A 23718-nucleotide genomic window follows, 5' to 3' on the forward strand; every position below is an offset into this window, starting at 1 on the left:
AGCTCCAGGAGGCCAGCGGGAACCCATGGTCCTGCAGGACTCCCAGGCCTGGCCTGGAAGAGCCTCAGCAGTGCGCCTGGTGGATGTCTAAGCACAGGATGGAGGCCCTGGGGACACCTTGGGACACTTCTGTGTCTCGGCGAGGAGACAGGTGCGGGGGGCCAGGCAGCAAGGGGAGCAGACCCAGAACCCCTCTGCCTTTTCATCCAGGCAAAGCTAGTGGGCTCTCCCAGGCTCACACTGGGTGCTGGGCGCTGGGATTCGGGGGAGTGGGGGCCGTCCCAGGCCTGGGCCAGCGGGTTCAGGCATCCAGGTGGGGTGACGGGTGAACAAGCCAGGGTGGGGCCCGGTGCCCAGGTGGTCCAGGGTGCGCGTGCGCCCGCCGAGTCGGCTCGGTCTCCTGGGCTGAGGGTGTGACCCCTTCCAAGCTGGTTCATGGGCCCCAGGGGTCCCAGACGCCCCTCCATTCATGTCAGAGAAGCTCGTGCTGCACACCCGCTCCCGCCATCCGCCTGCCACACACCCTGTGAGAAGTTGGGCCCTAACTTTGGTCCCAGAGTCTGTTACCCGAGAGGCAGGAGGAATGTGCTTCCATGGAGAGGGGTGTGGGCGGAGGGCAGGCGGCCCCTGCAGGCTGTGACACGGTGGGCAGTCCGGCCGCAGACTCGGGCCAGCAGGTGGATCCCCGCGCACCCCGCTCGTGGGACCCCCAGGCCCGTGCGGTCTGCTCACAGCGCGCTTCCCCTCAGGTGAGTGAGAAGATGTAGAGGGACCACAGGGAGGCGATCGGCCCAGGCGCGCGGCTGCCCCTCGGGCCGCCCTCACCATGTCCAAGAAGGGCGCCGGCGGCCGGAGCAAGGGGGACAAGGCGGAGGTCCTCGCCGCCCTGCAGGCTGCCAACGAGGACCTCCGGGCCAAGCTCACTGAGATCCAGATCGAGCTGCAGCAGGAGAAGAGCAAGGTGGGCCCCCAACCCCGCCCCCACGCCCAGCCCCCGCCCCGCCCCGCTCCCTCCCGCCTGCGCTGGTTCCTCCCTTTGCTGAGAGTGTCATAGAAGGTAAGCGAGACTTCCGCGGTTGGGCTGAAGCCGTCCGGAGGGCAGGAGCCCCCACCCCCTGCCCCCGACGGCCGTGGCCCCTCCTTGGCGGATTAGTTTGAGAGGTGCTGGTTTCAGCCTCCTGAGCACGCAGGTTTCCGGACACCCGTGCGTCTGCCCTCTTGCTTCCAGGGTTGGAGCCTCCTGGGTGCATAATATCACGCTGCTAACCCACGAGGCTTGACTGTTTTCAACCCGTGTTTTAACGAGACCTTACGGTAGCTCCCAACTCTGCGAGAACACACAGCCTTTCCGAGCGCTGCGCCCGGTGTCCCGGCGGTCTGGCTCCGGGCCGACCGTGTCTCGCTGTGCCGCAGGTCGGCCGGGTGGAGAGGGAGAAGAACCAGGAGCTCCGGCAGGTGCGGGAGCACGAGCAGCACAAGAGCGCCGTCCTGCTCACCGAGCTCAGGACCAAGCTGCACGAGGAGAAGATGAAGGAGCTGCAGGCGCTGCGGGAGGCGCTGCTGCGGCAGCATGAGGCCGAGCTGCTGCGCGTCATCAGGACCAAGGACAGCGAGAACCAGCGGCTGCAGGCGCTGCTGCACGCCGTGCGCGACGGCGGCCCGGACAGGGCGCGCACCGTGCTGCTGTCCGAGGCCAAGGAGGAGGCCAAGAAGGGCTTCGAGGTGGAGAAGGTGAAGATGCAGCAAGAGATCTCGGAGCTGAAGGGCGCCAAGAGGCAGGTGGAGGAGGCGCTGACCCTGGTCATCCGCGCCGACAAGATCAAGGCCGCGGAGATCAGGAGCGTGTACCACCTGCACCAGGAGGAGATCTCCCGCATCAAGAAGGAGTGCGAGCGCGAGATCCGCCGGCTGGTACGTGCGCGCGGCGGGGGCGGGGCGAGGCTGTGAAGGGGGCGGGTCGGGGGCGGGGCTGTGAAGGGGGCGGGTCGGGGGCGGGGCTGTGAAGGGGGCGGGTCGTGGGCGGGGCTGTGAAGGGGCGGGTCGGGGGCGGGGCTGGGCAGGGCGCGGACGCGGGGGTGGGGCTGTGAGGGGGCGGGGCGGGGCTGTGAAGGGGGCGGGGCGGGGCGGGGCTGTGAAGGGGGCGGGGCGGGGCACCCAGCTTTCCTTCCCATTTCCAGCTTGGTCAGAATGAGACATCCATGAGGGGGCCCTCCTCTGTCCCCCAAGAAAGGGTTTATGAAAGGTCCCCCGTCTTGCAGCCCCAGGTTAAGCTCAAGGCGTGCAGGGGCCAGTTGGATGACATGAGCCCCACCTCCATAACCAGGAGGGTCTGCAGTCTGTGAGCTCGCTGGACCCAGAGAGGGGAGACCAGAGGCCCACAGGCAAGGGTCTCGCCCAGGGCCATCGCAGCGTGCCTGAGCTGTGCAGTCTGGGAAGATGTGGCTCTTCGCAGGTCAGGAACTCTGTGCATCCCCTGGCTCCCAAGAGCAGCTGCCCGATGCTCCCGAGCCCCTGTGAGGAGAGGCTGTGGAGAACGCTCAGAAGTTGTGGGGGGTTCTGCTCGATTCTCCTCATTCCTTGGAGCCTGGACTTCCTTGGCCACTGGGGGGAAATGAGCCCGTCACTCCTGCCAGGCACTTCATTGGGACGCAGCTAGCTTTGCAGCTGGCCACACTGGGGACCCCTGGATGCCCCTTGGAGGTGCAGCCAGCTTTCCTCCAGCATGGCCGTGCACCCAGGCCACCTCTCCCAGCCCCCTGGGCTTCTGGGTTCCAAAGACCACCATTGAAGCATTGAAGTCACTCTGGACGCAGGGCACAGAGCTAGGGGCTGTGAACAAGCACAGCTCTGTCACGCCGTGCCTGTGGGGCCCAGACACCCCCACCCTGGGTGGCTCCCTCTCCTTTTCCAGAATGTCCCCTGCTCTGCACTCTCCCTTTCAACCCTGCATTCATCTTTGGGCCATGTGTTGGCACCAGGTCAGCACCCACTGCCCAAATGCACTCTCTCTCCATCACCTCGATTGGCCTCGGTGTTCATCGTGGAGGCTCGTGGCCCAATTTCCTTAACCACAGGGTCATGAGAGGACCGACCGTAGTCCTCAAACTTGACCTGGGCTCCCCAGAGGGGCCCACTTGCAGTTCTAGCTGATTCTTCCGAGTTTTATTGCAAACCCTCAGGAATGTGCCTGCACCTCCCCTTCTCGATTCTCAGGTTCAGCTCTTCCTGTTTCCCCATTACCCCCCCGCCCCCAAGTCCCATTCTCAGGAGGCCACACAGCACACCCCACACAGGGAGGGCAGCTTTGTGGAGCCCCAGGGGCCCCGGTGGGGCCTGGCTGTGGCCCCAGGGAAGGGGCCAGGGCAGGTGCTGCCCCTGTGGGCGAGGGCCTTGGACGAGAGGGTGGCTCTGGGGGCACTCGGCCCAGTCGAGGAGCCGAGGGAGCAGGTGCCCAGATGCCCACTCCCCGGGCCCTTCCTGCTCTGGTTCCTATGCCCGGGAGGCGGGGCGCAAACCAGGGAGAAGGCTGTCGGTACAGGCTTGCTGCTCCGTCTGGGCTGAAATGAGCGTTTGCTATTCGTGTCACAGTTGCTCTGTGGACGTTCACGAAAGACCCACCGTGGCCCGCAACCTCTCTTGTACACACTGAAATTTTCCTTCAAATTAATTTTTTTCATGTGCTTAATTTTCAAGTGAATGGGTGTTAAGTTGCTTCAGTCGAGTCCAACTCTTTGCGACACCCCTGAATTTCCGGAGGAAGGACTCCTCAGTCAGTACAGTAAAGCATTAGAAATCCTGCCCATGTCTGTGTTCTGAGACATCCTTCCTGGAGCGCTCGCTCTTCACATCTCCCCTGGACAGACTGCTTTCCTAAAGCAACCCGAATCCTGAATTCCCTTTGTCACCAACCCGGGAAACCGTCCCTCCCTCCTGTGTTAGACCCCTCGCTTACCTTCCTCTTTCTTGGAGGAATGTTTCTCATCTCGGGGAAGTACATTCTCTAACCGTTTTATGGAGACTGCTACTGCTGCTAAGTCGCTTCAGTCGTGTCTGACTCTGTGTGACCCCATAGACAGCAGCCCACTAGGCTCCTCTGTCTCTGGGATTCTCCAGGCAAGAATACTGGAGTGGGGTGCCATTGCCTTCTCCAGTGCATGAAAGTGAAAAGCTAAAGTGAAGTCGCTCAGCCGTGCCGACTCTTAGCGACCCCATGGACTGCAGCCCACCAGGCTCCTCCGTCCATGGGACTTTCCAGGCAAGAACACTGGAGTGGGGTGCCATTGGAGGGAAATGCATTTTGTGAGATTTTGTGTGCATGGAGTTTTCAGTCTAACCGCACTCACGGTGGATGCTGTAACTCGATGTGGTATTAGAGGCTGGAAAACTTTAATTAGCATTTGAAGGGATTTCTGCATTGTCTTCTGACTCTGAGTGTTGCTCTTAAGAAACTACACGATATTCTGATCCCTGGTCCTGCCTCATCCTGCCCCAGAAGTTACGGAACACGGTCCCTGTGCGCGGAGCTTCGCTGATTTAGGCTGATGTGCCTTCACTGTGAGCATTGGCTCACCCAGCTTACCAGGCGGTCAGGGACACTTTCCACCTGGAAACTCATGTCTCTCGGCTCGGGAAAGCTTTGTCCTTCTGTCTCCTTCTTCTCCTCCCTCTCTTCCTTCTAGAACCCCCATTGGCCAGATGTTGGGGCTTGGACTTGATACGCTGACTCTCTTCCTTTTCTCTCCAGCCTTGGCTTTCGGTTCTGCTTTCTAAGGAATGCCCTAGACTTTCTCATCTAACTTCTGTTTAATATTTTTGTTTCTGCCTTCAGAATTTAATCCTCCAGATGTTTGTGCTCTGAAAGTTTGGTCATTCCCCTCTTACTCATAGATGTAACGTCATCTTATTTCCCTGAGAATAATACTTATATTTCTTATATAAGAAATATAACACTTGCATTTAGCTTACAGCTTTGTCTCTGTCCCTTTCATTGTCTGTGTACTTCAGAGCCTCTTGTGCCGTGTCTCATCCCAGCTGCTGTCTCTCACGTTGGAGGGTCCCCCTGAGTGACAAGGGCTTTACCTTAAGGTGAACTGGAAGAGGTTCTGCCATTTTCTCGGGGACATTTTTCCTTTCATCTTTTTTTTTTTTTTTTTTTGTCTTTTTTCCACTGAGGAATTCGAATCAGGGCACTAAGGCAAAAGGACGAAATTGAAAACCATCAGACTGGAAAGGAAAAAAATAAAACTGTCTTCTGTGGGTGACATGACTTTGTAGGTAGAAAACTCTAAGGAATTCCCCCAAATGAGCTATTGAATGAGTTTGGCAGGGTTGCAAAATACAGAAACAGTACGCGAAATGCAGTCATATTTTATACACAAGCAACCGTCCAGGACGAAGCTTTAAAATTCCACTCATAGTGGCACAAAAATACAGTCAAAGATTCGGGGGTAAGTTTAACAAAAGGCGTGCAAGACTCGTACACTGAAACTGTGGATACACAGCGCGGCTGAGAGGAGCGGCGGATGAGCCAAGTGGAGACGTCCGTGGACTGGAGAACCAGGATCATTGTGGGGGCACTTCTCCCCAAATTAGCATAAAGAGTCAACGCAGGAGGCTCCGGAAGGAGAACCCCGGAAGGCTGCTTTGCAGGCAGGGGCGAGCCGACTCTAAAGCTTACGTAAAAATGCAAGCAAGTGTCTCCCCTCCTCTGCGGGCTTTCTGTGTCCCCAGTGATGATGCTTGTGAGCTGAAGGTTTAGATTCTAGAGCAGTCTGACTTATTAGGCTTTTCCTTTAGGGTTGGTGCTCATTGTGTCTTGTTTAAGAAATTCTTTTATTCTGAAGCATGAAGATTTATGTTTTTAAACATTTATAATTTCATCTTCATGTACAGGTCTTCACCCTGCTGCAGCGTGTGTGTGTGTATGAGTGTGTGTGTGTGAATGTGTGTGTATGAGTGAGTGTGTGTATGAGTGTGTGTGAATGTGTGTGTATGAGTGTCTGTGTGTATAAGTGAGTGTGTGTGTGTATGAGTGAGTGTGTGTGAATGTGTGTGTATGAGTGTGTGTATGAGTGTGTGTGAATGTGTGTGTATGAGTGAGTGTGTGTGTATATGAGTGAGTGTGTGTATGAGTGTGTGTATGAGTGAGTGTGTGTATGAGTGTGTTTGAATGTGTGTGTATGAGTGTGTGTATGAGTGTGTGTGTGTCTCTGAGTGTGTGTGTGAGTGTCTCTGTGTGAGATGTGTAAGGCAGAGCCCACTTATGTTTTTTTTCCTTATGGACATACAGTTGTTCTAGCAATTCTTTTTTTAATTTCTTTCGGCCGTAGAGCGTGGTGTGGAGAATCTTAGTTCCCACCCACTAACCCAGAATCTTAGTTCCCACCCACTAACCCCCAATCTGGAGAAGGCAATGGCACCCCACTCCAGTCTTCTTGCCTGGAAAATCCCATGGATGGAGGAGCCTGGTGGGCTGCAGTCCATGGGGTCACGAAGAGTTGGACACGACTGAGTGACTTCACTTTGACTTTTCACTTTCATTCATTGGAGAAGGAAATGGCAACCCACTCCAGTGTTCTTGCCTGGAGAATCCCAGGGATGGGGGAGCCTGGTGGGCTGCCATCTATGCGGTCGCAAGAGTTGGACACGACTGAAGCGACTTAGCAGCAGCAGCAGCAGCAGCAGCCCCCAATCTGGGACCAAGCCCACGCCTCCTGCAGAGGCAGCCCTGCGTTCTAACCACTGGACAGCCGGGAATGTCACATAACAGCTCTTAGAAAGACCATTTGCCCCCCAGTCCTCTGCCATGCATGAAGTATTCTTAAATGAGAGGGTGGTTTTTCATCATCTGTCCCATTTAAAGCCTATTTTATAGGAAACACTCCAGTCTTACCATCAGCTGAATTTCTGAGTAGCAAGTCCTCCCACTGTGTTCTTGAAGATTCCTTCAGGCTTCCATGGAAACCTTAGAATCATTTTTCCTAAAAAAAAACATTGAAATTTTTATCGGAATCATAGCTAACTGTTGGAGGACAAGTTGTAACAGAGGGTATAATCATGATGGTTGTAAAAATATGCTCTGAATACATGTCAAAATTTTTATTTAAATCAGTGACTAACGAGAAACAACTGATTCGAACAGGATTTGATCTGAATTGATTTCTGTTCCCTACCTGGCAAAGATCTTTTGCAAGGCCACAAACATCAGCTGGATCATCGAAAAAGCAAGAGAGTTCCAGAAAAACATCTATCTCTGCCTTATTGACTCTGCCAAAGCCTTTGACTGTGTGGATAACAATAAACTGCGGAAAATTCTTAAAGAGACGGAAATACCAGACCACCTGACCTGCCTCTTGAGAAATCTGTATGCAGGTCAGGAAGCAACAGTTAGAACTGGACATGGAACAACAGACTGGTTCCAAATAGGAAAAGGAGTACATCAAGGCTGTATATTGTCACCCTGCTTATTTAACTTTTATGCAGAGTACATCATGAGAACTGCTGAGCTGGAAGAAGCACAAGCTGGAATCAACATTGCTGGGAGAAATATCAATAACCTCAGATATGCAGATGACACCACCCTTATGGCAGAAAGTGAAGAGGAACTAAAGAGCTTCTTGATGAAAGTGAAAGAGGAGAGTGAAAAAGTTGGCTTAATGCTCAACATTCAGAAAACTAAGATCATGGCATCTGGTCCCATCACTTCATGGCAAATAGATGGGCAAAAAGTGGAAACAGTGTCAGACTTTATTTTTTGGGCTCCAAAATCACTGCAGTTGGTGATTGCAGCCATGAAATTAAAAGACGCTTACTCCTTGGAAGGAAAGTTATGACCAACTTAGACAGCATATTCAAAAGCAGAGACATTACTTTACCAACAAAGGTCCGTCTAGTCAAGGCTATGGTTTTTCCAGTAGTCATGAATGGATGTGAGAGTTGGACTATAAAGAAAGCTGAGCATCAAAGAATTGATGCTTTTGAACTGTGGTGTTGGAGAAGACTCTTGAGAGTCCCTTGGACTGCAAGGAGATCCAACCAGTCCATCCTAAAGGAGATCAGTCCTGGGTACTGATGCTAAAGCTGAAACTCCAGTATTTTGGCCACCTGATGTGAAGAGCTGACTCATTGGAAAAGACCCTGATGCTGGGAAAGGTTGAAGGCAGGAGGAGAAGGGGACGACAGAGGATGAGATGGTTGGTTGGCATCACCGACTCAATGGACTTGAGTTTGAGTAAACTCTGGGAGTTGGTGATGGACAGGGAGGCCTGGCGTGCTGCAGTCCATGGGGTAACAGTTGGGCACAACTGAGAGACTGAACTGAACTGACCTGGAGGAAGTGTTTGCATTGCTAACAGTTTTCTCCAGGTAAACACCTGTCTCCTCAGAGTCATAGGATGGCCTAGTCACAGACGAAGGCACGCACCTCTGTGGGATCAGACAGCTTTCCAAGGCTCCAGCGCTCTTAGAAAAGGAACTAATTTTGTGTTTTGCTTATTTTAGAGTCTTTTGCAGTTATTCCCTTTAGAATCCATAATCCTTGTGGGAAATCTCCTTTAGTTTCATGTATATGTGTGTGTACATATATATGTATTTCACACACAAACACACACACGTACACACATGAGCTTCCCTGGTGGTTCAGATGGTAAAGAATCCACGTGCCAGTACAGGAGACCTAGGTTCAGTCCCTGGGTGGGGAAGATCCCCTGGAGAAGGAAATGGCAAACCACTCCAGTATTCCTGCCTGGAAAATCCCATGGACAGAGGAGGCTGGCAGGCGACAGTCCGTGGGGTCACAAAAGAGTTGGATACAACTGAGTTACTAAGCGCGCACACACACACACACACACACACACACACACATTATATGTGTATCACTGATGACATACACGCCTGACAGCAAGAAGACTAGCGCTTCCTCTCTGAGACCCCCACCCCTGCCCCGAGGCCCACAGCTCCGCCTCCCTCTTAGTCCAGTGGGCAGGGAACGGGGTGGAGCTCACATTCCACCCACTGCACTTCCCGCCCCTTCCACCAGGCGTCGCTGTTGGAGGCCGGTCCATGAGGCGCTGCCCAGACGGGCATCAGGACCCAGCGTCCCCAGCCCCACCTCCGTCCACCTCAGCACTGTTCCCAAAGCCCAATCAGGTCACAGAATACACAAGGTAATTTTTCAGCTTTTCTGGGATATAATTAACACAATTACGTTACATCACTGTGTAGGTGTAAACTGTGTGAACAGCATGGTGGTCTGACTCACCCGTGCGTGAAACGACTCCCTCCGTGAGTCTGGTTAGTATCCCCGAGCTCACATAGAGGCAACAAGGGGAAAAGCCAAAAGAAAATCTGAAACAATTTTTTCTTGCGGTGAGAACTCCTGAGACCTCTGTGAACAGCTCGCATGTGCACCAGCATAAATCAGTGCTGTGTTTCTGTGCAGTGCCAGCAAACTTGAAACTCAGCTGCGTCCACAGGACTGGAAAAGGTCAATCTTCTTTCCAATCTCAGAGAAAGGCGACGCCAAAGAATGTTCACACTGCCGCACAACTGTGCTCATTTCACATGCTAGCACGGTCATGCTCAAAATCCTCCAAGCTAGGCTTCAGCAGTACATGACCGAGAACTTCCAGATGGACCAGCTGGGTTTAAAAACAGCAGAGGAGGCAGAGAGCAAATTGCCAACCTTCAGTGAATCAAAAAGAAAGCAAGGGGATTCCAGAAAAGCATCTGCTTCTGCTTCATTCACTATGCTAAAGCCTTTGTGTGGATCACAACGAACTGTAGAAAATTCTTCAAGAGATGGAAATACCAGACCACCCTACCTGCCTCCTAAGAAACCTGTATGTGGGCCAAGAAGCAACAGTTAGAACCAGATAAGGAAAAACAGACTGGTTCAAAATTGGGGAAACAGTATGACAAAGCTATATACTGTTACCCTGTTTATTTAACTCACATGCAGATTACATCATGCAAAATGCCAGGCTGGCTGAATCACAGCTGGAGTCAAGATTGCCGGGAGAAATATCAACAACCTCAGGTATGCAGGTGACACCACCCTTATGGCAGAAAGTGAAGAGGAACTAAAGAGCCTCCTGATGAAAGTGAAGGAGGAGAGTGAAAAAGTTGACTTAAAGCTCAACATTCAAAAAACTAAAATTATGGCCTCTGGTCCCATCACTTCATGATGAATAGATGGGGGAAAAGTGAAGTAACTGGGTTTATTTTTCTGGCTCCAAAATCACTGTGGATGGTGACTGCAGCCATGGAACTAAAAGGCGCTTGCTCCTTAGAAGAAGAGCTGTGACCAACCTAGAAAGCATATTAAAAAGCAGAGACGTCACTTTGCCAACAAAAAGTCTGTCTAGTCAAAGCTATGGTTTTCCAGTAGTCCTGTATGGATGTGAGAGTTGGACCATAAGGAAAGCTGAGCGCTGAATAATTAATGCTTTTGAACTGTGGTGTTGGAGAAGACTCTTGAGAGTCCCTTGGACCGCAAGGAGAGCCAACCAGTCCATCCTAAAGGAAATCAGTCCTGGGTGTTCATTGGAAGGACTGATGCTGAAGCTGAAGTTTCAATCCTTTGGCCACCTGATGTGAAGAACTGACTCACTGGAAAAGACCCTGATGCTGGGAAAGATTGAAGGCAGGAGGAGAAGGGGACGACAGAGGATGAGATGGCTGGATGGCATCACCGACTCGATGGACGTGGGTTTGAGCAGGCTCCGGGAGACGGTGGAGGACAGGGAGGCCTGGCGTGCTGCAGTCCATGGGCTCGCCAAGAGTGGGAAGTGACAGCGATAGAAGAACCGGCCAGTCTGCACCATCAGCTCATGTAGAGACAAAAAGGAAAAAATCAAGAGAAAATTTTGAAAGAATTTTCCTTACGATGAGAACTCTTAGGATCTACTCTGTTAATAGCTTCCTCATATATCAGTATAAATCAATGCTCTGTTTCTGTGCCATGTCAGCAAATAATGAAAAACACACGTGAAGTCTCAGCCACAGGCCCAGAACACAGGAGGAGCTCGGAGAACGGGGTCAGAGTGAACGCCAGTTCTCACCTCCCGTGAGCCCCCTCCTCTCAGCCGACGGAGGCCCAGCACCTGCTCAGCCTTCCTGCTGGTGCTGGTTCAGGTTCCTGCTGGTGTGAGGTCCTGGCCCTGGACCTGGTAGTGAACTCAGGTCGATGCCCGGCCCCACTGTGTGAACACTTCTGGGGTGACTGGGGGGATGGGGAGGTCTCGGCTGGAATGGGGTGGCTGGGGAATTTTCAGAGGGAGGCTGGAAAGGGGGGAGGGGGGGCAAAAGTGGCAGGTGGAGGATGTGGTCCAGAGGCTGGCCTGGGTCAGGCCTGGCCTGGAGAGGGAGCGGGCTGGGGGCTGTTCAGGGGCAAGGCCCAGCCCTGAGCCACCATGTGGGACCAGTGGGGGTCAGGGGGCTTAGGGCCAGAGGAGGGATGTGGGCCCAGAGCCGAGGACAGTGGCCTCGCGGTGAGATCCACTTACTCCTCACTGGGGGTGACTGTGCTGGCGAGGGTCTCAGGGCCCCGCCGTGGGGAGACCCGGCTGTGAACACCTCGGACGATGTTTGATAATCACAGTTCCTTACAGCCATCAAGCCAAGCGTTGCTATTTCCCGGGCTATGGCACGGGCCCTCCCGGGGGGTGGTGACAATTTCCCTGGGCCTGGGAGGAGGGCCCGTGGCTCTGGGAGGTCTGGGGTCAACTGGTGCTCCGTGGAGCAGTGGCCTGTGGGACAGGCGGTCCCCTCTTCCCTGTCCCTGGCACTGCCCAGTGCTGGACTCAGAACCCGGCGTGTAAGGGCGCTTGCAACCGGGAGCAGCTGTGCAGGGGCCAGTGCACACACAGGGCTGCAGCCGAGTAAGGGGGAGCCCGGGAGCCCTGCTGTGGCCCAGCCCAAGGTGGCCAGGGGCCGCCTGAACGGGAAGCTGAGGAGCGTGAGGGGAGGTCCGGGCCTCCGTGTCCACATGCAGCCGGCATCCCGAGAACAGGGGCTCTGCCCAGCATGATGCTGAGTGTGTTTGCGTTCAGCAAACCCGGGGCTAAATTCCTGCACGTGGGGGCAGGGAGCCTGCCTGGACAGCCCTGCCGGCAGCTGGCCCAGCAGGGAGGGGGCCAGAGAGAGTGGACCTCAACACACAGCGGCCACTTTGCAAAGAACATGACAACCCCCAAGTGGCCAAAAGCAAGAGGCTCTCGGGCAGCAGTGTGTCCACTGTGGCTGGCATTTTGGGCTGGGTCCCGCCTGCTCGTCCAAGCCACTCTGGCCCTCACCCTGGGGCTCTGGCCTGTTTGGGGTCTTCCAAAGTGCAGCTCACAGGTTCTGAAGGGGAAGCTGTGGTCATCTGTGGCCACGTCACAGAGCCAGTGGACAGTGGGCTGGCCCTGGTGAGGTTGAAGCTGAGCCCCCACAGGACCAGGCATGGGCAGGAGTGGGCTGACTGGGCGGAGCCAGACCAGCTGTGGACAGTTAGGTCCCTGTTTTGGCCCCAGGACGCTGGGTGCTGGCCAGAGGTGAGGTCACGGAGGTCTCAGACAGAAGCTGCATGGAGGGTGGCGATGGGTAGCCGGCCGGTACACCCAGACAGAACCCAGGAGGCCAACTGGGCTACAAGCTGGCCCCTCCTGAAAAGGGACTCCCTGGGGCTTCTCCCTGGGGGCTCACATCAGAGCATCCGGGGGACCTTAGGAGGTGACACCCCACATGAGGCCACACCCGCTGTTCTCGCGGCGCCCATGGCTCTGCCGCCCGGCTCCCCGGACTTTACAGAAGGGGGTCTGGACCCTCAGGCGGCCCCGGACAGCTGCACGGTGTCTCTGGAGAGCTCGGTCTGGGGTGGGGGGTGGCTCCTATCAAAGTGGAAGCCAAGCAGCCGTCCGCTCTGACTTCCTCACTGAGCTCAGACCTGTGCCCTGCGTCCCGCCCGTACCAGGCTGGTGACCTGCCCTGAGGACCAGGCTGCCTGCCGCAGGCGGGGAGGGGCCGGACTCTCAGCCCAGGAGCAGCTCCGGGCACCTTCGAGCTGTGCCATTCTGGAATCAGGAGAGGATGTCTGTCGGGCACTCACTAAAATACCAGCTCAGATGGCTTCTAAAAACCCTATAAACCCAAGAAGGAAGGGCAAAACCAGGCACTGCCTCACACTCCGCTGTTTGTTCACTCTCTGGGGAGCGGTCCCCCCGGGGCAGGTGTGTGCTCACCTGTCCGGAGCTGGGGAGGGAGGGTCCCCGGGGGGGGGGGCTGCTGTGCTGGGCTTGATGATGATCCCTGATGGGTGTTGTGGGGCGTAGGAGCTGGAGGGAGCCTCAGATCGGGGAGGGGGGTGGTTAGACCATGTCAGCATGCCTCACCCGACCTGGTGCTGGTAAGTGCGGGTCCCAGGCTCCCCTGCGGCTCTGCTTCTGTGCACCCGCTCTGAGCCTGCCCTGTGCTGGGGGTGGGGTGATGGTCCGAGAAGGGCGCCCTCTCCCTCCGGCAGGGGCGGTGCTCCTGCCTCAGCGCCTCCTGTGCCCTTCTCTCGGGCATTGTCCCAGGGACCCCCGGGTTTTCATACCCACGCAACAGGGAGTAGGGCTGGGGGGGCCAGCCAGCCCCTCTGGAAGCAGGCGGCCTCCAGCAAGGACTCTGAATCTTGCTCTTGGTACCCGGGGACGCATGGAAGTGGTGAGATCTGATTCCCTGGCTGTGTTGTGAGGCCGGGGGTGGGGCATGAGTGGGCACGGGAGGCCCACTGGAAGCCGCTGCTACAGTCTGGGTGAGGGCAGGTGGCCGGGGCCAACTGACCGGTCCTGATCGACTCCGTGTCCGCTTTGAAAGCCCCCGTCTTGGGCTCCAGGGAGGGCGGGGTCCACTGGGTGTGGACGTGGGTGTGGCTGGCCACACAGGCAGGGATGGGTCATGACCCCTGCTCTCTGCAGCCGGGCCCTCCAGGACCCCACAGCCCCTACTGGGCACAGCAGGAAGACCTGCAGGAAGGCGGCCGTGCGTGCACGGTTGTAGCCCCCAGAGGCGGGGCTGCCCTGTGAGCCTTCCCTGGCCGTCCGGTTACCTGGGTTTGAATTTGCACCCCTAGCTGGAAGCAGCCCCCAGAGTGAGGTGGGGGCCTCACGTGGCAAAGGGCATCCCCCCTCAGCTGGCCAACCCCGCCATGCACCCACCCACGCTTCCTCCACAGACAGGCCCCTGAGTCCAAACAGCAGGACCGGGAGATGCAGCAGCATGACCCAGGTTGAGACCCTCAGCATTCAGGCACAATGAGGCGCTGAGCACAAGGCCCCTGCGGACACTGATCTCAGAGGCGTTTTCATCCTCAGAGATCCAGCCCCGCCCTCGGGAAGCTGGCGCACATCCCACTGTGGGCCGATCACGGAGCTCCGCGTCTGACTTGAGCATGCTACGTGGCGCGTGTGATGACTTCTCCTGGAAGTCAGCTTTCTGGTCTAAACCGTCTGCTGAAATCACTGATTTGAGAGGGACTGTGTGTGGAGACCCTTGCTTCCATGCTTCCTGATGAAGGAACAGAGATGTTTCCAAGGTGTCTGTGCAAGGGGCTAAATGTGAGACCAGCCGCGTATTAACGGGCCATGTTTTCACCAGCCTGTTGGTTTCTGCTAACTGAGCGGGCTTCTTCTCTCCACTTTGCCCTGTGCTCCGGGCAATGGGGTTTAGCGGCTGAGGGTTTCTTTTCCTCTGCTCGGTGCATCGCTTGCCCGTGAATTCTGTGATCTGGGCTAATTAGATATGGCGACTCTTTGTTCCAAGCTGACTTCAGCAGATGGCTGATTTATTAACTTATTCAAACCCTGCACAGCGAGCAAGGCAGCAGCGCAGCCTGCGCTTCCCTGCTGCGTGGGATGTGTCTTAAATCGAGTCCTCTTGTGAATCTGATGCTGCTTGGACATCCCCAGCACCGACCGGGCGGCATGGGGGCATTCTGCCTGCTCCTCCTCCAGGGTACCAGCCTGCCCTTCACTCAGGGACACCCCTGTGGCCTCTGGGAGGGGTCTGGAAGGGCCAGACGCTGTCAGGAGCTTGAGCACGTTACGGAGAGTGGACAGGGCTGTGGACCCCCCACTACCACCCCGGTCCCCTGCCAGTCTGGATCCTGCTGGTTCAGGGACCACCCCCCAACCCGAGGCTTAGCTTAGAGGAAGCAGAATTTGAAATGTAGCTCTGCCTGCAGTCAGGCAGAACCCTGCCTTCCGTCCACTCCTCGGAGCCAGGAGAGGCCGATGCAGGAGGCCGTGTGCATTGGCCCCGTCTATCATCCAGCCTTCCCAGGCCGGGTGTCCGCAGAGCGGAGAGACAGAGGCCACGAGGGCTTTGGGCCCCACAGCTCCTTTTCCTCCACAGCCACAGCTGCCTGTTTTAACACGAGCTTTGCTCATCCTGTTGACGGGGTATGGGGAACGGGCGGCTCTGCTCTGCCCAGCGATCAGCGCAAGGTGGGCGGTGGAGGTGGCCTCTGTGGGCCCCGCTGGCTGAGGAGCCCCCGCAGGCCATCGGGGAGAGGGGAGGCCTGCCGGGAGCCCGGGAGACCGGGCAGGCTGTGCGGCGTCCGGGAAGGCGGCCTCAGCCGGCCCCGCCTGGTCTGAGCCGCAGAGCCGTGAGCGGCCTGGGCGGGGCATGCGGCCCTCAGCCCAGGCTTTGCTCCGGGCCCCAGAGCCCGAGAGGCTGGCAGGGCTGCTCAGCAGGGGCCCCTCCCGATGCTTGCGCTCGACTCACTGCCTGTCTCTATAGTAACTGCATCTCACCTGCCTGTGCGTGTGATTGTGTTCTGTTCTCCTTGTAGATGGAGGAGATAAAATTTAAAGACAGAGCAGTCTTCGTGCTGGAGAGAGAGTTAGGGGTTCAAGCCGGGCATGCTCAGAGACTCCAGCTCCAAAAAGAGGCTCTAGACGAGCAGCTGTCCCAGGTCAAAGAGACCGACCGGCACCCGGGCAGCCCCAGGCGGGAGCTTCCTCACGCAAGCGGTGCAGGAGACACCTCAGACCACTCGGGAAGCCCTGTAAGCACCTCCCACGCTCGCCCGGCCGACCCAGAGCCCAGACTGCCCCGCGCGCGGCTCATGGTCCCGTGGGCAGCTCCCTGGGGAGTCCTGAGCCCAAGCCTCGGGGACTCTGCCCATGTCTGCAGCCCACAGGCCAGGGGGACCCTCAGCTTCTCCGGCTTCGCTGAAAGGGCCCAGAGACTTCTCTCTTCCCTCCTTGCTGCTGCAGCGTAGTACTGGCCTTGCCCTCCCCTGTCCCTCCCATGGGCCTTGAGCTTCAGGCTTCCAGTTGTGCCCGTCTCCACCGCCAGCCCCAGGTTGCTAAGGGGCCCTCCTTTGCTGCTGGGGGAGGTAGCCCGGCAGCTCCATCACCGTACGCAGGCTCTGCCCTCTGCTGGCCCTGACCCTCCCACCGTGGTTTCTGTACTTGTGACCAGCTGCCCAGCACCCACTTTCCTTGTGACCACGCCACTGTCCGCGCCTCGGGCTGCGTGACCACGTGGGGCTGTGACCCCACCCATCTCCTCTCACCGCTCCTCATTCAGAGCCCTCTGCGGGGTCCCAGGAGTCTAAAAGGGTCCATTCCACAGACCCTCCACACAGTCCTTCCGGGTCGGCCCCCCCGCCTCTCCTGCACCTGCTGAATGAGGAACTGTCACCCGGTCCTTCCCGGGCTTGCGTCTGTTTGCTTTGAGGACAGAGCTGTGTTTGAGCCGAGCCAGCCCTAGGGCAGTGATTGTTCAAGAATGGAGCATGACATTTTACAATCTTGTTATATAAATGGCTTAACTGGGTTAAAACCAGCTCTGGCACCCGACAGATCCCATTAACTCCAGAGATTCTGAAACCAGATCAAATGGTTTCATTGATTTTTTTTTAGTAAGTTCCAGTGGCTCTCAAAGTGACCTTTTAGAAACTCAATTTGAGGGACCACTCTTCCTGAGAATCTCACTTTTGAAAGTCTTAAGCTGAACGTCATTTCCTGGGCTCACATTATTAATTCGAGGAAAGTGAGGCCCCCGCTACGGTGCAGGGCAGTCCTCTCCCGCCTTGAAAGCTGCAGCCGGCAGCGGCCACGTGAAGCATGGTGCTTGCTTCTGGGGTTTTCTCAGCGTCTTGCCCACCTGCGGCATCTGCATCCGCACGCCCTCGCCCCCACGTCTGCACTCTTGACAGTTCTGCTCCTGCTGTCTGTCCCCAGCGTGCAGCCCGCAGTTCCCCCAGCCATTAGAATCATGGGTCATTGTGACACAGACGTGCCTTGGTTTCTGTGGTGTGCTGGGACTTGCCATGGTTTTTGTGTCTGTGTCTACGAACAGTTATTTGCAGTTGATTTTTGTTTTAGGAACAGCAGTTGGATGAAAAGGATGCTCGGCGTTTCCAACTTAAGATTGCGGAGCTGAGCGCGATCATCCGGAAACTCGAGGACCGCAATGCCCTGCTGTCGGAGGAACGGAACGAACTGGTGGGTGGCCTCAGGCCTCTGAATTCTGTGGGCCTATGCCTGCCGTGGAGGGGGAGCTGGGGCATCCACTTCCAAGGATTCCCATGGAAAAGAAGAGTGATGGTGACAAGCCATTTCCAACAAAACTTTATTAACAACATCAGGTACGGGACCAGACACGGGCTGAGGCGCTGGTTGGCTGATCCCTGCCCTGGGTCACTGGGGCACATGTCTCTGTTCTGTGTGTCATCTGAGACGTGTGACGACCTCGCCTGCTAGAGGCGCCCTCACCGTCAGTCCTTATGGCCACAGAGGTTCGCCAGTGACCTGGCTGCTGGGACGTGAGCTCTCCCAGGTGGCGGAAGGCTCACGGACTGGGCCGTTTCCCCATAGCTCTTTCAAGCAGAGCAGGGTGCACGGCCAGACCGCCGACCTCCATGGAACACAAGGCTTGTTCTGCTTGTGTCAACACCTCTGTTTGGAGGCTGCTGGTTCTCTGTGATGCTTTTAAACATCATAATACATAATTAATCTCGTCTTTCAGTTGAAGCGTGTAAGGGAAGCTGAAAGTCAGTACAAGCCATTGCTGGACAAAAACAAACGCCTTACTCGGAAGAACGAAGATCTGTCCCACAGTTTACGTCGGATGGAAAACAAGTTAAAATTTGTCACCCAGGAGAACATAGAGATGGTAAGGAGGCCATTCTTTTGTAACTAGCCTCTTCTACGTGAGGTCTAATAGCAAGATCAAGGCTTTCGTTTCACGGGCGTCGGTGGGCCTGGGAGCTCGCCAGCAGGGAGGCCCGGGGGTGACCAGTGACAGGGCTTCTGAGGTGCAGGCAGGCGGGGTGAGGAGACCCCAGCTGCCCTTCAGTGGTTGGGCACCTCACTCCACATGTTGTGTGGTCCGTCTGGTTTTCAGAGGCAGAGAGCAGGGATCATACGGAGACCCAGCTCCTTGAACGACCTGGATCAGAGTCAGGACGAGCGGGAAGTGGACTTCCTGAAGTTGCAGATTGTTGAGCAGCAGCACCTCATAGACGAGCTCTCCAAGGTGACCACTGGGCGCCGCCCACCCGCTGGCCCCGCTCTCAGACCCACCCCGCTCTGGTGCCCACAAGGCGCCCAGGACCCAGGACACGGGCCGAGCCTCTCCCCAGGGGTTGGCTCCTGCCCCTCCAAATCCCTCCCCTTCCTCCCCTTCAGGACTGGGGCTGTCAAAGCAGCAACAATGCCTGTGTCCACCCTGGGCCTCTTACCGTGCTGGAGGCAGCATCCAGAGTCAGGGTGGGGTAGGGCCGGGCTCCCGCCAGGGGTGCTGGGGAGGACAGGACGGTTTCGATGGCCGCCAACCACGTTCCTTTGATCTCAGCCATCTTCCTAGCCCCCTCCCCTTCTCTGGGCACCGCCCATCCCCACCCAGGATGGTCTCCTCCCAAGATCCATAACCTAGCCACATTGCACAGACCTCATTTCCAAACAAGGCCGCAGCCCCAGGTCTGGGGATGGAGTGTGGGCACGCCTTTCTGGGGAGCCAACCTCCATCGACGTCCCCCTCTCCTTGCACCCCCCACCCCCAGCACAAATTTCCCAGTAGTCCTTCCTCAGACCCCCGTCCAGCTACCCTCATTAGGGCATCTCCTAGTCCTCTGTAGGACCTAGACCGACTCCAAGGTCAGACCAGTTCAGAACCAGCTGCTTGGGTCGTTCTGTGCCCTTGGTGGTGGCGGGGATGGGGGTGGGGGCTGAAGAGAGGACAGCAGCGGAGCGCTCCGTCACTTCCCGCCCAGTGGTCAGGATGGGCTCTGGCCACCCAGCCTTCCGGCGGGGCCTGAGGTCAGTGCTCTGGTCCCTTCAGTGGCCAGTGACCGTCCATCCCCTCAATAATCGGAATACGAGGGGAAGAGGAAAACGAAAGCACCCTGGCTACAAATGCACTCCCGCCCCTGCCTCTGAAGGCTCTCCCCCTTGCGGCGTCAGCCTAGTGGGGGAGGACCAAGCCCAGGGAAGGCCTGCGCTCTCAGGGAAGGGTCTGAGGAGAGCCACGGGAATCTGCATAGGGAAGCGGAGAGACTGGGGGCCGGCGGGACCCTGGGGCTTGCGCGGGCAAGGTCTGTGCCCCTAAGTCTCCAAGACGCCTCCTCTCTTCCAGACCCTGGAGACCGCTGGCTACGTGAAGAGCGTGTTAGTAAGTGCCCTCAGCATCTCGCCTACAGCCCTCCCACTGCCCTCCTCACCAGCCGCTCCTATACCCCTCAACTTCCCGCAGTGTCCCCGCCTACAGCCCCTCCCACGCCTCTGTCCCCGCCTACAGCCCCTCCCACCCCACAGCGTCCCCGCCTACAGCCCCTCCCACCCCTCAGCGTCCCCGCCTACAGCCCTTCCCACTGCCCTCCTCACCAGCTGCTCCTATACCCCTCAACTTCCCGCAGTGTCCCCGCCTACAGCCCCTCCCACGCCTCTGTCCCCGCCTACAGCCCCTCCCACCCCACAGCGTCCCCGCCTACAGCCCCTCCCACGCCTCACTGTCCCCGCCTACAGCCCCTCCCACCCTCTCAGCGTCCCCGCCTACAGCCCCACCCACCCCTCAGCGTCCCCGCCTACAGCCCCTCCCACCCCTCAGCGTCCCCGCCTACAGCCCCTCCCACGCCTCTGTCCCCGCCTACAGCCCCTCCCACCCCACAGCGTCCCCGCCTACAGCCCCTCCCACCCCTCAGCGTCCCCGCCTACAGCCCTTCCCACTGCCCTCCTCACCAGCTGCTCCTATACCCCTCAACTTCCCGCAGTGTCCCCGCCTACAGCCCCTCCCACGCCTCTGTCCCCGCCTACAGCCCCTCCCACCCCACAGCGTCCCCGCCTACAGCCCCTCCCACGCCTCACTGTCCCCGCCTACAGCCCCTCCCACCCTCTCAGCGTCCCCGCCTACAGCCCCACCCACCCCTCAGCGTCCCCGCCTACAGCCCCTCCCACCCCTCAGCGTCCCCGCCTACAGCCCCTCCCACCCTCAGCGTCCCCGCCTACAGCCCCTCCCACCCCCTCAGCGTCCCCTCCTACAGCCCCTCCCACCCCTCACTGTCTCTGCCCACAGCCTCTCCCACTCCATCCGCGTCCCCACCTACGGCCCCTCCCATTTCCCTCAGCATCCCCGCCTACAGCCCCTCCCACCCCCGCAGCGTCCCCTCCTACAGCCCCCCCACCTCCTCAGCATCCCCTCCTACGGCCCCCCCCACGCCCTCACTGTCCCCGCCTACGGCCCCTCCCATGCCCTCACTGTCCCCGCCTACAGCCCCTCCCACTCTCTCAGCGTCCCCGCCTACAGCCCCTCCCACTCTCTCAGCGTCCCCGCCTATAGCCCCTCCCACTTCCCGGGGCCCCTACACCTACGGTTCCTCCCGGTGCAGCTAGAAGCAGCCGCACACTCGGGCGGGGGTGGTTCCCTGGTCCCAGTGCTGCCTGCCCAGAAACCTCGCCGTGGTAACCGAGAGAGCCCACCCGTTAGGGTTGCACAGATGCCAGGGAAACGGCCAGTGTCCCAGGTGGTATTTTTGGTTCAGAACTGGGTACCCCTCCCACCCCAGGGCACTCAGCCCCCACGGCCTGGCTGGCTCCTACATGGTCCCACAAACGCAGCCTAGCGCTCTGGAGAGAGCAGGCCTGTCTCCACCGCGTGGACGTCACCCTGTAGAGGTCCACTCCGGGCGAGTGGAGAGGGCTGGGCCCTCCGTCCTTCTCAAATTTCCATTTCAGTGTGTGCCCGTCAGCCCCCTGCCCCGCAGGGTCCCCACCCCAGATGGGGAGGAAGCCCCAGACAGTGAGCTCAGAAACACCCAGGCCTCGGTTCCTGTTCCCGCCCAGGCTGGGAAGATGCACCATCCAAACTCTCAGAGCAAACTGCCCTGAACTGGTGAACACTGCAGACCACTGGCTGGTCCTGAAACCACCCCATCCGCTCAGATGATGACCTGGAAATACTAACCTGTGCATTTAAACTTGGCAGAGCCCATCAATGACTCAAAAAATCTCAACTGGTTTTTGCAGGAACGTGATAAGCTTTTAAGATATCGGAAACAAAGAAAGAAAATGGCGAAACTCCCCAAGGTAAACGAGTACATGAAATGTGTATTTTTTAAAAGTCGTTTAACAGGAAAGAAACTTTTTCTTCAGAGGTGAAGATAAAATGCTTTCCTTACTTCTAAAAATTGTTATTATGAAGTAAGCAAAACATGACCCAGAGCGAGTACTCTGTATTTTAAATTAAAAAATCCAACCTGGTTTCCTTTAAATTTCCAAGAGGGGATGTGAGTTCACGACAGTAATAACGAGGAGGAGGAGTTAGCCAGGGGCCTGGCCCTCCCACTGCTGGAGCCCACATCCAGCCAGGACTGCAGGCAGCCTCCCTGTGTCCTTCCCCGGCAGACCCCTGCAAAAACCACCCCTTGGGAACTTGATAGACCTGGGGTGTTTCTTTGAGGCATAGTCCTTTTTGATAAACCTGTGATTTTTATTAAATGAGATTTGGGAAACATTCCCAGAATATTCCCAAAGGATCTAACTTGCTTTTTACAAAATACGTTTTTTGGTTTGGTTTTGGAACAGCCAACAGTGATCCTCATACAGGCCGGTAGATACTCCTAGGGACAAATACAGGTTTGTCTGGCCCCTAGAAAGGCCGTTAGGAGGGCCTTGTCCCACTCTGCCCTCTACCAGCCCAGGTAAGATAGTGGAGGCCTTGGTCGAGGTTGGCGGCCTGAGTAGCACCGGGGGCAGTCCAGGATAGACACCCGAGTGCGCTGGAGGGCAGCCAGGCAGCTGGCCCCACAGCTGGGCGGCAGAGAGGGCCCCTACAGAGCTGGCAGCTCGGCCAGCCAGTGGTCTGGGTTTGGATTAACACAGTCCCTTTTGGTCAGAAGCCGGTTGTCGTGGAGACTTTCTTTGGATATGATGAAGAGGTTTCTCTGGAGTCCGACGGTTCTTCCATCTCTTACCAAACAGACAGGACAGACCAGACCCCGTGCACCCCAGATGACGACCTGGAAGAGGTAACCTCTCATGGGGCTTCAGGACAGGCCTGCCTGGCTGTTCCTGAACCACCTTCACACACACACCCCTGTCTGCTTCACATCACTGTACCGGGTCCCCTCTGCAGAGTGGTACAGAGCGCTCCCACCCTCTCAAGGGGGGAGTCTGAACCACCCAGCAGCGGGTGGGCACCAGCACCCAGGGTGCAGGGTCAGGACCATGGCAGGTGGGCCCCAGCTGAGTCCCTGGCCCAGGAGGCTCACCCGAGCAGCCAGCTCGGCCATTCGCCCCAGGGGTCAGGGCCTGTCTCCCGGGTGCTCCCGGGCAAGGGCGTGGCTGACGCAGCGTCTCCGTGTGCCTCTCCAGGGCATGGCCAAGGAGGAGACGGAGCTGCGGTTCCGCCAGCTAACCATGGAGTACCAGGCTCTGCAGCGGGCCTACGCGCTGCTGCAGGAGCAGGTCGGAGGGACGCTGGACGCAGAGCGAGAAGTTAAGGTCTAACTGACTTCCACTCCACGACATTCCGGCCTCTGCCAGGCTCCCCGCTTGCCCCCCGGCCTCGGCAGGGACGCGTGCGCCTTCCAGGCCAGGCCCTCCCCTCCTGCGGTCACGGTCAGGCCCCGGGGATGCCGCTCTGGCGGTCACTCGGCAGCAGGTGGGCCCAGGCCAAGGCGGGCTGCCCTGCCCTTCTGAGTTGAGGCATCTCACTGCTCTTGTCCATTTGCCCTGAAAGCCATTCCCAGGAGCCAGGGCACCCATCGAGATGAAGTGCCCTGCGCCCGGCCCCTGCGACAGCAGGTGAACTCCAGGGAGGGCGGAGCCTGTAGAAGCCGGGAGGGCTGGGCAGGAGCCGTTCATGCAGCAGGGAGCCCGGGGCTTTAGGAGGACGGGCTCTGGGGAAGAAAGGGAAAGCGAAGTCCGGAAAAGGAGGCGAACCCAGGGCGGCCAGAGGCTCCAGAAGGGAAGGGAGGTGCCTGGGGGCTGTGCCAGGCAGGTGGCTCAGCCACCCGGCTGTATGCGTCCTGGTCTTTGTTGTCCCCAGGACTAAGCCAACCCCCTTAGGCCAGCACCCAGCCGCTCAAGCCTCCTCTTTCATCCTGTAAATGAGGATCTCCCCAGATAATCCCCCAAATGAACCCACAGATCATACCGTGTAATCTAAGCGAAGTCGCTAAGCCTCCAAGTTCTCCCTTTATTCGAGAGCACCCCTTGCTGGCAGACAGTGTCCTGGAAGTCAGGTCTGAGG

General features: G+C 57.6%; 1 protein-coding gene across 18 annotated transcripts in view; it reads left to right on the forward strand.

Annotated features, from left to right (window-relative positions):
- Positions 1-826: 826 nt before the first annotated feature.
- JAKMIP3 (Janus kinase and microtubule interacting protein 3) overlaps positions 827-23718 on the forward strand; it is a 36356-nt gene continuing 13464 nt past the window's right edge. For 3 of the 18 annotated variants that reach the window (XM_068961807.1, XM_068961808.1, XM_068961809.1), the window contains exons 1-10: positions 827-961; positions 1414-1911; positions 15812-16027; positions 17355-17474; positions 17998-18144; positions 18376-18507; positions 19606-19641; positions 21492-21551; positions 22364-22492; positions 22839-22967. In XM_068961807.1, the coding sequence (XP_068817908.1) occupies positions 827-961; positions 1414-1911; positions 15812-16027; positions 17355-17474; positions 17998-18144; positions 18376-18507; positions 19606-19641; positions 21492-21551; positions 22364-22492; positions 22839-22967 (1602 nt within the window). The remainder of the gene's footprint in view (positions 962-1413; positions 1912-15811; positions 16028-17354; positions 17475-17997; positions 18145-18375; positions 18508-19605; positions 19642-21491; positions 21552-22363; positions 22493-22838; positions 22968-23718) is intronic. The other 15 variants (XM_068961810.1, XM_068961815.1, XM_068961806.1 and 12 more) reach the window with 9 other exon arrangements.

The sequence above is a fragment of the Capricornis sumatraensis genome, chromosome 23 (assembly GCF_032405125.1).
Source record: "Capricornis sumatraensis isolate serow.1 chromosome 23, serow.2, whole genome shotgun sequence".
Classification (NCBI taxonomy): Eukaryota; Metazoa; Chordata; class Mammalia; order Artiodactyla; family Bovidae; genus Capricornis; species Capricornis sumatraensis.